Source organism: Phoenix dactylifera, chromosome 12, assembly GCF_009389715.1.
Source record: "Phoenix dactylifera cultivar Barhee BC4 chromosome 12, palm_55x_up_171113_PBpolish2nd_filt_p, whole genome shotgun sequence".
NCBI classification, from domain to species: Eukaryota; Viridiplantae; Streptophyta; class Magnoliopsida; order Arecales; family Arecaceae; genus Phoenix; species Phoenix dactylifera.
In genome coordinates, this window is record NC_052403.1 from 11098305 (window position 1) to 11109781 (window position 11477).

The 11477-nt window shown below is 40.3% G+C and overlaps 1 protein-coding gene across 1 annotated transcript; it reads left to right on the forward strand.

Annotated features, from left to right (window-relative positions):
• Window positions 1–1774: 1774 nt before the first annotated feature.
• On the forward strand, window positions 1775–5370 carry LOC103698366 (S-adenosylmethionine synthase-like). The gene is made up of 2 exons (XM_008780360.4): window positions 1775–1966; window positions 3841–5370. Exon 2 carries the CDS (start codon window positions 3852–3854, stop codon window positions 5034–5036), a length of 1185 nt encoding a protein of 394 aa, XP_008778582.2. The 5' UTR covers window positions 1775–1966; window positions 3841–3851; the 3' UTR covers window positions 5037–5370.
• The last annotated feature ends 6107 nt before the right edge of the window (window positions 5371–11477 follow it).

Below are 11477 nucleotides of genomic sequence, written 5' to 3' on the forward strand. Positions count from 1 at the left end.
AGAAGATGAGGCACCACCGGACATCTGTCCCGCTCACGAATTTAAAAAAAAGACGAAAGAAGAGAACAAGGGAAGATGAAGAAGGATGAATAAATAGAGAAAGGAGAAAAAGCAAGCCTCCAAGCAAGCGTGAGTGGGAAACCTACCGTGGTCCTTGCCGAAAGCACCGACGGCTGGAAATAAAAAATCAAGAAAAACCACCAGAAAACACTCAGAGGCACCTTCGGGAAGACTAAACAACGATCGGAGGAAAATAAAATGGAGAAAGAAGAAGGCGAAGACTATGGCGGCCAAATGAAGGTTCTTAGGGCTGGACTGGGCTTTATATAGACTCTCCCAACGAATCAGATCGACGAGAGCAAGCCGCGCCTCCCGTCCATATCATGCCACGTGCCGGCCTCGAAAATCGGCCCAGCATATCAACTTGGATCGCCGCTTTAAAAGCGGAATGGGAGCAGACGTCTCTTCGAACACCGGAGTCCCATTATGAAGCCACAACACAAAATCGCTTCGAAAAATAAAAAGCTGCCGCTTCGTGCCTTCATTAAAAACATCCAAAAGCGCCTTTTCTCCTTCTTTCGAAACAACAAAATGATTTGAAGCCGCCTAATCTCATCAGCGTGACAGAATTAGCTACTTCCTTCGCCCGAGCTCGAAAACGGTTCAAACTCGGAAGTCAGGGGGTAGTGATGTGGGAAAAAGTGGACCACCCCACACATACGATTAAAACACCCGAATCCGACGGCAGGCGTAATCTCGATAAGTATGGCCTCGGCAGACATGATCTCGGCAAGCACGACCATGACAGGTATGACCTCGGCAAGCACGACCTCGGCAGGCACGACCTCGGCAGGCATGACCTCAATACGCATGGTCTTGGCTGAGCAAAGCCCGATTGACCTCGAAGTCAAGGAAGACCTAGTCAGAAGCTGAGACCGACCCCGACTTCACCAACAGTCAAGCCGGTCCGTCTAAAGAAGAGATCACCAAATCCTCCATATTTGGGATCAAATCCCGCAGTCTCCGCCATAACGGCTGTCAATATTTGAATCCTCGCAATCTCAACCGATCGCTAGCTAGCCTGAAATCTCGTGTCATCTAAGATAATTCATTTAATCCAAGATTTGCGCAATCACATCCAATTGCATGTAACCGCTGTACCCCCTCCTATAAAGAGGGGGGACTCCGAGGAGAGGGGCATCTCCTCCCCTCGCCAGAAAACATCTCTTCATTAAAATATCTCAAGATCCCTTTTTGACTTAAGCATCGGAGGGCTTTCGCCGAATCTCTCGGCTCAGGCTTCTTGCCAGTCCGCCGGAGACAGTCGTCCGCCACTGCATTGCAGCAGGAGCTCCTCCTTCTTGGTTTGCGGTCACCCTCGGATCTGTTTTTCAGCAACAGCGGGAGTTGGTTCAGTCTGATCATATTGATGACTCCTAGGGTTACTATGCTGGTCGTGAGCTAGACGAATATAGTTGTGCCGTATCACCATGCATATTTGAATTGATGTCACTTAATATCCCACGCTCCCAAAAAAAATCGTGACAAACCACAATCTTATAGGCTGTTATGTGTGGGGGCAGAGCTCATCAGATCCGAGCCGGTCACTCGAGAGGCGACTAAAGCCGTGAAGCCAACGAACCTAGACGCCGAGTGGGTCCAGGGGTTGGTAAATGGATCACCGGCTAGAGCCGGTAACCCTCTAACCGTAGTGAAGAGTCGCTCTCCCCTACCCAACCCGAACGAACCAAAACACCGCAGGATCCGACCGGGCGGATCCGGACCCAACTCCAAACCGCGTCTTCTGGGGGTCGAACACCTCCCCAGCGTCGATGAGTAGGGGTTGAAGGCCACTGGAGGGCGGCCGTGAAAGGGCGGAGTCGTGACTTATCTGTATCCCAAGGATCCAGCGCGCGCGAGAGAGAGAGGGGCAGCAGCGCAGCGAGGGTTTTTTTATTACACCCATGTGAGGGTTCTTCCTCCGTTCTCTTCTTCTTTTTGATTAGATATGTTTTTTTCGCGTTCTTATCTGATTTTTGGCCCGTTTTGGGGGTTTTGCTCAAGAAATTGTTTTCTCTCTTGATGATCTGTTTTTGTGTGGTTTTTGGCGGCTTTTTGGGGTTTTGGTTGAAGAAATGGGTGGATCTGGATGGTTTCATTGATTTCTGGGGTTTTTCGCTGCGTTAGATTTGATAGAGTCGATTATAGCTTTGTTGGCGATCATTTTTTCAGTTGCTTTTTTGGCGTTGGTTACAAGATTTGTTTTTGGGTTTCTTTGAATTATTGTAATCTATTTGGTTTTTGGTTGGACGCTGGTTTTTGTGTACTTGTAAAAGTGGTAACGGATGGATCTGGATTGGTCTACTGGGTTCCGAGTTGTTGACTGGGCAGTTTCGAGTGACAGTGCGGTTTCGAGTTGACAGGGCTGATTGATTAGCTTGAGACGAGTGGAAGAGCTCTAGATCAGCTCGAACTTACGGATTAACCGAGAAATCTGCTTCTTATTTTTTTCCCTTTAAAAAAAAATCCACTTTTATACAGATTTCATGTGTTGTAGATTGAGGTAGTGTCTCACGCTACCTCCTCTGGCTTTAGATCTACATAGATAAATGGCGCTGCTTTGCTACAGATCGTGAGCCATGGCTAGTCTTCTTGGAATTTTCATTTGATTTTGGTTAAGTTTGAATTTGAAATCATATAAAGTAGGTATCTTGAATGTTAGCATGGGTATATGTAGGTCTCATCATTTTATATATCTGTTTCTCTAGAAGTAGGTTAATTTCTTTAGACACAACTTGATTTTTTTAAAAAAAGGAAATACTTCAATTTGTTGTTAAGTTCATTTGCTTCAACTCTATTTAAATGTTTCTTGCCATTAGATCTGCATTGGTATTTGAATCGGAGTTATCATAAAGTATGCATTCGATCCTCACCTTTTTGTCCATGTATTTGATTCTTTCCTTTGGACCTGTTCTCTTCTAATTCTGAAGTCATGTGCCTGTACTATTAAAATATTTGAGATGCTTATGGTTTGTTATGTTTTATCTGATTTGGATTCTTGATCACATCGTTGTTAATTTTTATACTTTGTTCTGTTTTACTCCTTTTAGGCCATGCATCTTTGGTAAATCTTTTTTCAATCCTTATCATTTGTCTTGTTCCACATAATGATTAGTGCATGTACATACTCACAATTTGAGTTCTCTGCTCTTTCATTTATCTTGTCATAAACATTTTACTACATCATTTGATTTATGAAAATAGATAGAGGTATATGTGGAGAGTAATAGCACATTCAAAAGTTTATCTAGGCACTTTAGGCCCAGGATCGTTGCTGTTGAACCAAAGTAGAAAGCAGAAAGAACAAGTTTGGAGAAGCAGCAAACACTCAAGCTTTATCTAGTTCATGATGGCCCTTGTTCTGCCACTTAGATAAATGCATCATTAAAACCTAAAAGTCACAACTATTAAATAAATACATAGAACTCCAGGAAACATCGCTTAGAAACTCTAAGAGACATTCTTGAAAACTCTATAATTAATACTAATTAATGTATAAAATATTGAATACTTCACTAAATTTGGCTTACTTTCTAACAGTATATGTGTCTGTGTGATGTCTGTGGTTCAAATAAGCTGTATTTGACTGAGTGTAACTTACTCTTCAGACACAAAAATACTAACTTGTTTTCAGAAGTTGATGATGAAACTGGTTTTGGATGTCTACATTGCCCAATTTATTTGTATGTATGTCAGTTTGTGATCGTTGCAGCTTAGTGATACTAACTTGAGCTAGATTTTAGCTTGATTTGATTTCTACATTTACTTGTGCTTGCTCAGCTCTAAATAAAATGGGGGACACCTTCCTTTTCACCTCTGAGTCTGTCAACGAAGGGCACCCTGACAAGCTCTGTGACCAGATATCGGATGCTGTGCTTGATGCTTGCCTCGCACAGGACCCAGATAGCAAGGTTGCCTGTGAGACCTGCACCAAGACCAACATGGTCATGGTCTTTGGTGAAATTACCACCAAGGCGAATGTTGACTATGAAAAGATTGTTCGTGATACCTGCCGGGCAATTGGATTCACCTCTGATGATGTTGGTCTTGATGCCGATGGCTGCAAGGTGCTTGTAAACATTGAGCAGCAGTCCCCTGACATTGCCCAGGGTGTTCACGGCCACTTCACCAAGCGCCCTGAGGAGATTGGTGCTGGTGACCAGGGACACATGTTTGGGTATGCAACTGATGAGAGCCCGGAGTTCATGCCTCTCAGCCATGTTCTTGCCACCAAGCTTGGTGCCCGCCTCACTGTGGTGCGGAAGAATGGAACCTGCCCCTGGCTGAGGCCCGATGGCAAGACCCAGGTGACTGTTGAGTACCGGAATGACAATGGTGCCATGGTTCCTGTCCGTGTCCACACTGTCCTCATCTCCACCCAGCACGATGAGACTGTTACCAATGATGAGATAGCTGCCGACCTCCAGGTGCATGTCATCAAGCCTGTCATTCCTGAGCAGTACCTCGATGAGAAGACCATCTTCCACCTAAACCCCTCTGGCCGTTTCGTCATCGGTGGACCTCATGGCGATGCTGGGCTCACTGGCCGCAAGATCATCATTGACACCTATGGTGGCTGGGGAGCCCATGGTGGAGGTGCCTTCTCAGGCAAGGACCCGACCAAGGTCGACCGCAGTGGTGCCTACATTGTGAGGCAGGCGGCCAAGAGCATCGTGGCCAATGGGCTTGCCTGCCGTGCCCTTGTTCAGGTCTCTTATGCCATTAGTGTCCCAGAGCCTCTCTCCATCTTTGTTGACACCTACGGCACTGGAAAGATCCCTGACAAGGAGATCCTGAAGATTGTCAAGGAGAACTTTGACTTCAGGCCTGGGATGATCACCATTAACCTTGACCTGAAGAGGGGTGGCAGTGGCAGATTCCTCAAGACGGCAGCTTATGGACACTTTGGCAGGGATGACCTAGACTTCACCTGGGAGGTGGTCAAGCCCCTCAAGTGGGAGAAACCAGCTGCCTAGACCCAGCAATCTTTATCTTATCTGGGTACTTATAATAACTACTACTAACTGCTGCTGCTGCTCTCTTCTCTGTGTGTGTGTGTGTGTGTGTGTTGGCCCTACTTGTTTATTAGCCCCCCTTTTTTTTGCTGTGTTGCTCTCTTTTTTTTCATCTTTTGTTCTTTTAATATATTTGGTCTTGGTCTTAAGTGGTGTTGAAGAAAAGGTCGATTTGTGTGGCCGAAACAGATGGGATACAAGGGTGGAAGAAAGAAGGCAAAAAAGGTGCTCCTGGAGCTCCTTGGGTCCAATATATCGTTTCAAAATGGAAGCAACTTTTGCTATTGTTTGTGAATTTATTTTGTTCCCGGAGAATGAAGCTTCCTCAGGTATTTTCTAGCTTGACCTCTGAGGCAGTGCTGCTTAAGATTAGTAGTACTCCCATTCTTTGTTTAGTTGTCTTTGCCTAGGGTTATGTCACTGTTAATTTGTACCAGGTGGGATCACAGAATTTATGCTGGGGCAACTATAGCAGTTCCAGGTCCATACAATCCCCCAAACCATACAATCCACTCTTTTTTTTTTTCTTTTCTTTTAACTTTTGCATAGGAATCGTAGTCCTAAAGACTTGCAATTTGATGATTGATAAGGTTCTGAGTATGCAGTATAAAATTTTAGGAATTAAATTGCTAGTAATTAATACCTCGTGTTTAATGCCACCAAGCGACCATCTCATACTTGTCTATTGGCTTCTGCATCATGATTTGTTCAGCGAGCTGCCATCTCATGTTTATTATTAGATTGCCACCTTATGCTTGAACTGTCACCTCATCTTTCTTGGGAACGGTCACCTTGTGCTAATTTCCTTCAAGCTGCCATTTTATGTTTGTTACACCTCATGCTAGAAAGTAAGCCACCTTGGTGAACCTAAACCTGACACCAAGTTACTAAATTGATACTTCATGCTTAAAAGCGATATAGAATTAGAAGGATGCTATCTTCAATTTACCATGTCGCAACCCTGGAAATCCTATCCATATATAGAAAGCAGCTGATGCAGAAAAGAATATACCATAGTGAAAAGCTAGAGGAAAAAAGAGAGGCTGTAGTGTGAAACTTTTTTGAAATCTCTAAAAAAGAGATTTTCTACTTTACAAAAATTTACTAATGCCCATTGATTTAGAATTTTGCTCCTTCCATTTATTGTTCACATCATCAGTTTGATATCCTCATACTTGTGGATGTATGAATGATCTTAACATATTGAATTCCAAGAACTATTTTGTTGGGCGGGGGTGCAGAACTCAAAAATTCTGATTTTTATTACAAGTGATCATAACTTATATGTTTCTCTGAAATCCCTTCTGAACATCTAGGTCAATTGACTTTAAAAACTTGGTCCTTGTTTTTGAATGATTAGTAACATTTGTATTTATTATACTCGAGCTATATTGCCTTAATTGGATCTTAAATGATATCATTAAAGTATTTAGGGAATTATATACTAATATCAGATATGTTTTTAACAATAATGTTTCTTAATGTTTAAAATCTCATTATCATAAAAATTAATATAAATTTCTGGCCAGTCAGTGAATACTTATCTTGCCCAGAAGACAACCCAAGAAGGGGGGGGGGGGGGTTGAAGTGGGTCTTTTAAAAATTATGCTATTTAATTTATACTTAGTGAAAGCTTTTTTGATTTAAGCTTAAGCAATGATAAAAATGCAGTAAGAAGGGAAGATAAATAAATCACAATGCAAACATATAAGGTTTTATAGTGGTTCGGAGCTAACTCTTACTTCTACGTCCACTCTCCAAGCTTCACTTAGGATTTCACTATAATCCTTATATTATAGTCCGGTTGTTTCGCGAGTTTACAATCCAACTCGTTGTTTTATCAAGATCATAATAAACCCAGTTGGTTTTTTCTGGATCACCACCTTAAAACCAACCCTCAACTAACTTTGGTTGATATAGTCCAATTCACGGGCTTGGACAAGGCCTTAATCCTTTGATTCAATCCCCTGATTGAATCAAGTTACAAGATATGAAAAGAGTGTTTAAACAAAGTACAAGCTTCTCAATCTAAGCAGATATAGCAAATATAAACTGTGCAATGAGAGAAAAAGCCTGAAACGAAGGCAGTTGAAGAGCTTGGCTTCTTTCTCTCTTGATCCTCCTCAGATGGCTCGAAATGCTTGAGGATCACACGGCTTGAAAGTTGAGAAGAATACAAAGATCTCTCTTAGAAGCTCTTCTTCTCTTTTGACTTGAAATTCTACTCAAAAGCTCAAAGATTGTTCTTCTCTTTTAATGCACTTTAATGCTCGCTCATTTACTTGTTTTTGAAGAACGGTTAAGAATGCCTTCTTATAGCTTATTTTTCATAAAACTAGCCATTAGAGGAGGAAAAGAGCCGTTCTGCTATTTTTGGATTTCTGACAAACTAGCCGTTGAAGTGCCAGCAGTTTTGGAGTCGACTCGGGCATTCTGGGAAACGGCTCGCCTGAGCTACGAGACGTCTCGCGTCTGTTGGGAGTCGGCTCGCGATCGGGCTCTTCAAAAGTTGCCTTCTATCAATTTTTGCGGGAGACGGCTCGTGATATTCTGAAGTTGGCTCGCATTCTGCCTCTTTGAAAACAACTTACTGTCTTTTTTGATAGAGACGGCTCACGTATGTCGGGAGACGTCTTGCGTTCTACTTCATTGAAAACGATCTTCTATCTTTACTGAGAGACACAGCTCGCGTATGTCGGGAGACATCTTGCATTCTGCTTCATAGAAAACAGTCTTCTGTCTTTGCTGAGAGAGACGGCTCGCGTATGTCGGGAGACGTCTCGTGTTCTGCTTCATAGAAAAGTACTGTTCTTGGAGACGGCTCGCGTTTAGCTGGAGACGTTTCGCACACTGGCACGTTTGAGATATTCTTCTGTCTTACTGCTGGAGTCGACTCGTCTCGAGTCGACTCAAGGATGTGCCAGTTCTTTTTTTAAGTGCCAGAGACGTCTCGTCCACAGTGGGAGACGTCTTGTGGACTGTTTAATTGCAATTAAGGTTCATTATAAGTGTTTAACTTATCTTAATTTCTTTGAACTTTTTTTTACTGAATTCCTCTTTAAGTTTTTATGTATGTTCTTGTGAAATACTCACTTAAAAACATTAGTACAATAAGGAATATACTTAAGTATTTTGGGCTGATCAAAATCAAATAGGAGATCAAACACAATTGATCAGCAACTTAGCCAGTGGGTATAATAGTTATTAGTGATGAATGCTTGATCGATGTGTATAATATTTAGTCAAGTAGATCTTTAGTTAATGGGCCTATTGATCAGTGAACCTATGATCTACGGGTATCATAATAGTTGTTTACTGACTGGTTCATTTTGAAATGGTTGTAATAAATATTTTAAAGTTTTAAGTGTATATAAGTATTTTTGAGTATCTTCATGCATTAAAGTGTTTCCAAGTGTATTTTAGTGATCCTTAAATGAGTGTTGTTAATAAATTTGCACAAAAGCCATGTACTTTAATGATACTATTGATCATAGAATCCATGATCAACGAGTTTTTTTACGCATTTTCTAAAGCAGTTGCTCGTTCGGCATTTGAAAATAATTCAATAAGAAATAATAATTCAAAATTTAAAGTATCTGGTAAATGTAAACCAAAATTTAAAAATAATAAAATTGAAGGAAAAAACATTCCAACATATTTATTAACTAATTCATTTAAAATTAAGGATAGGCCAGGCAGTAATAAGAAATGGTATAATTAATTTATAATACATAAAATTTCTTAGATTATTTAAGAATAGCTCATGAAGAAATCATAAAAGCCATGTATAATTCGAGAATAATTGATTCGTTCTAGATTAATTCGTCTTCCAGTGTAATTTAGGAACTTTTTTTTATCAAGAGAAAATTGAGAATAATTTGAAAAATGTTCTGCAATTTAAAGAATATTGTAACTATGTATACTGGGATGTTGGTCAAGATATGGTTCAAGAACATGGTTGGGTGTAAATGCAGTTCTCAGGCACACTTCGATTGGCATAGACTTGCACACAGCATGGTTCCTTTTTGAGCCTAAATTGCTCACCCACACCAACTGCTTGGCCACAGGACCAAGGCAGTGTGAGTTTGAGCTCTCTTGCAGTTGAAATGCCACAACATCAGCCCAAGACCAAGGACTGATTGCCCTGACACCGTCGCCGCGATCAACAGTGTTTAAGAAAGGCTAATCAGCACTACTATGTTTTGATGGAAGAAGACTGTAACATGTTGAAGTGCACAATGAAAAAGATGACCATCCTTCTGACTATCCTGATTACTAATGATCTCAATCAGAAGTTACATATTAAAACAAGCATACAGTGATCCTTTCTATGAACTTATAGAGCATTACTTTTTTAAAAAAATAAAAAATAAAAAAACTTGCAATAATCTCACAGTTGACACACTTACACTTTACCTTCTCCAGCATCATATCCTTTTTTTTTTTTTTTTTTTGGGTGAAAGCGGGAGTATCCAGCATCATATCTTCGGCTTGTTTTTATCTACATTGTTATTCTCGCCCAGCCTGCCACAGTGGTGTGGCATTGAAGGGATGTTTGCCAGAATCCAGACATCTAGCATGGACAATCTGTTGAGCAAAACCTTATCTCAATTGATAACAAGATCAGATTATAGAGGGTTTCCTTTCGAAAGGATTTAATGTTAAGAACACCAAGGCCTCCAGCAGAGAGGTTATGTCTTCATATTGTATAACTTTCCTTAGCATATATTGTATAACTTTTAGTGAACTATTGGCATAGATTTTAGCAATAGTTTGCTATGCTTTTTGCCACAGTTTTGATTGCTACTATAGCCAAGTAGGTTTTGGAGAACGGAGAGATAGACCCCCACAGGTCGGGCCTTCTAAAAGCCTTTTAAAACAATCCATGAAGGTAAGGAAAGGGCCCTCTAAGCAAGCGTATCGCAAACTGATCGAAGTAACCTCGAGAATATCAGTCAAAGGCCGTTGGATCTCTGGAAAATAAATATAAAGCCATAGTTGGAGATCCACAGAGAGCCTCCACATCTCCAGCTTTCTGAACTAATCCCCCTGAGGTCTTGATAAAGATAGGCCCAACAAGAGAAGATGGGGCTATAGGTTGATCCTCAGCCAAGCCTACAGCTAGCCTAAGATATGCAACTTATTTTTAATGAGAAGTTGGACCTATCTGCTGGGAGAAGAGGCTTCTACATAAGCATCATAACTAGCCTTTTTACCTAGATCCAGGCTAAAGTCATTGTCAACAACTTTGCCTAGGGTGTTAACATCAGATTCTTCGTAAGTGGGACTAAGACCGAGAAGAATCGCTAGGTCTAGCAAACTAGGGCTGGTCATCCCATAGTTTACATGAAAAGTATTAGTTGAGGGTGACATGAAATCCAAGGAAGCAAGAATCAAAGATTGGTTGGCCATGGGAGGAAACTTGGAAAAGGTTAGGACGTTCGAGACACCATTCTTTTTCCAAATAAATAATTTTTATTGGGAACCACAATCAAATCAATGGTTCTAGAGGTCACACTAGGCTAGTCATAACCGATGGTGTTGGAGTTCTTTCAAATGAAAGTTTTAAAACTCGGACTCTTATTGAGAAATGTCTCCTTAGAATGACGAGGAAAGAAGTCCGGATAATGTATTATGCTATAATGTAATATAATATATTGAAATACACAAAGAAGAAATAAGTAAATTAGCTTACAATGATGAGCATAAAAAAATTAAGGAAGAAAATGAAAATCTAAAAGTTGAGATTGATGCTCTGAAGAAAACATTTTCTAAATTTTCATATAGTAGAGAAAAACTTGAGCATATACTTGGCATGCAAAAATGTGTATTTGATAAAGCTGGTATTGGTTATGAAGAAATGAATAATGTAAAACATTTTCAAAAATTCTTTAGTGAAAAAGGTAATAGAAAAATAGATATTCATCCACATGTTTATAAGACTAAATGTACTTATTGCTGTAAATTCAGACATACTTCAAAATTTTGTAGAATTAAAAGATATTTTGTAGATAATGGTAGTAGGTATGCATGGGTTTCTAAAGGAACAAAAACTATTAATCTTGAAGGACTCTTAGAGGTACCTAAATTTAGACAAAAATTCTCTTATAAGTATGTCTTAAGGCCAAGAACAAGAACAATAAGTGGTACATGGATAGTGACTGCTCAAAACACATGACTGGAGACAAGTTCTTGTTCCAAGAATACAAAAAAATAAATGGAGGATTTGTGACCTTTGGTAAAAGTGACAAAGATAAAATTGAAGAAGTTGATACTATTGTTAAGAATCTCTCAACTTCCATTGAACATGTTTTATTTGTTAAAGGACTAAAACACAGTCTCTTGAGCATAAGTCAATTGTGTGACAAGGGATATCATGTAATATTCGAGTCTTCATATTGT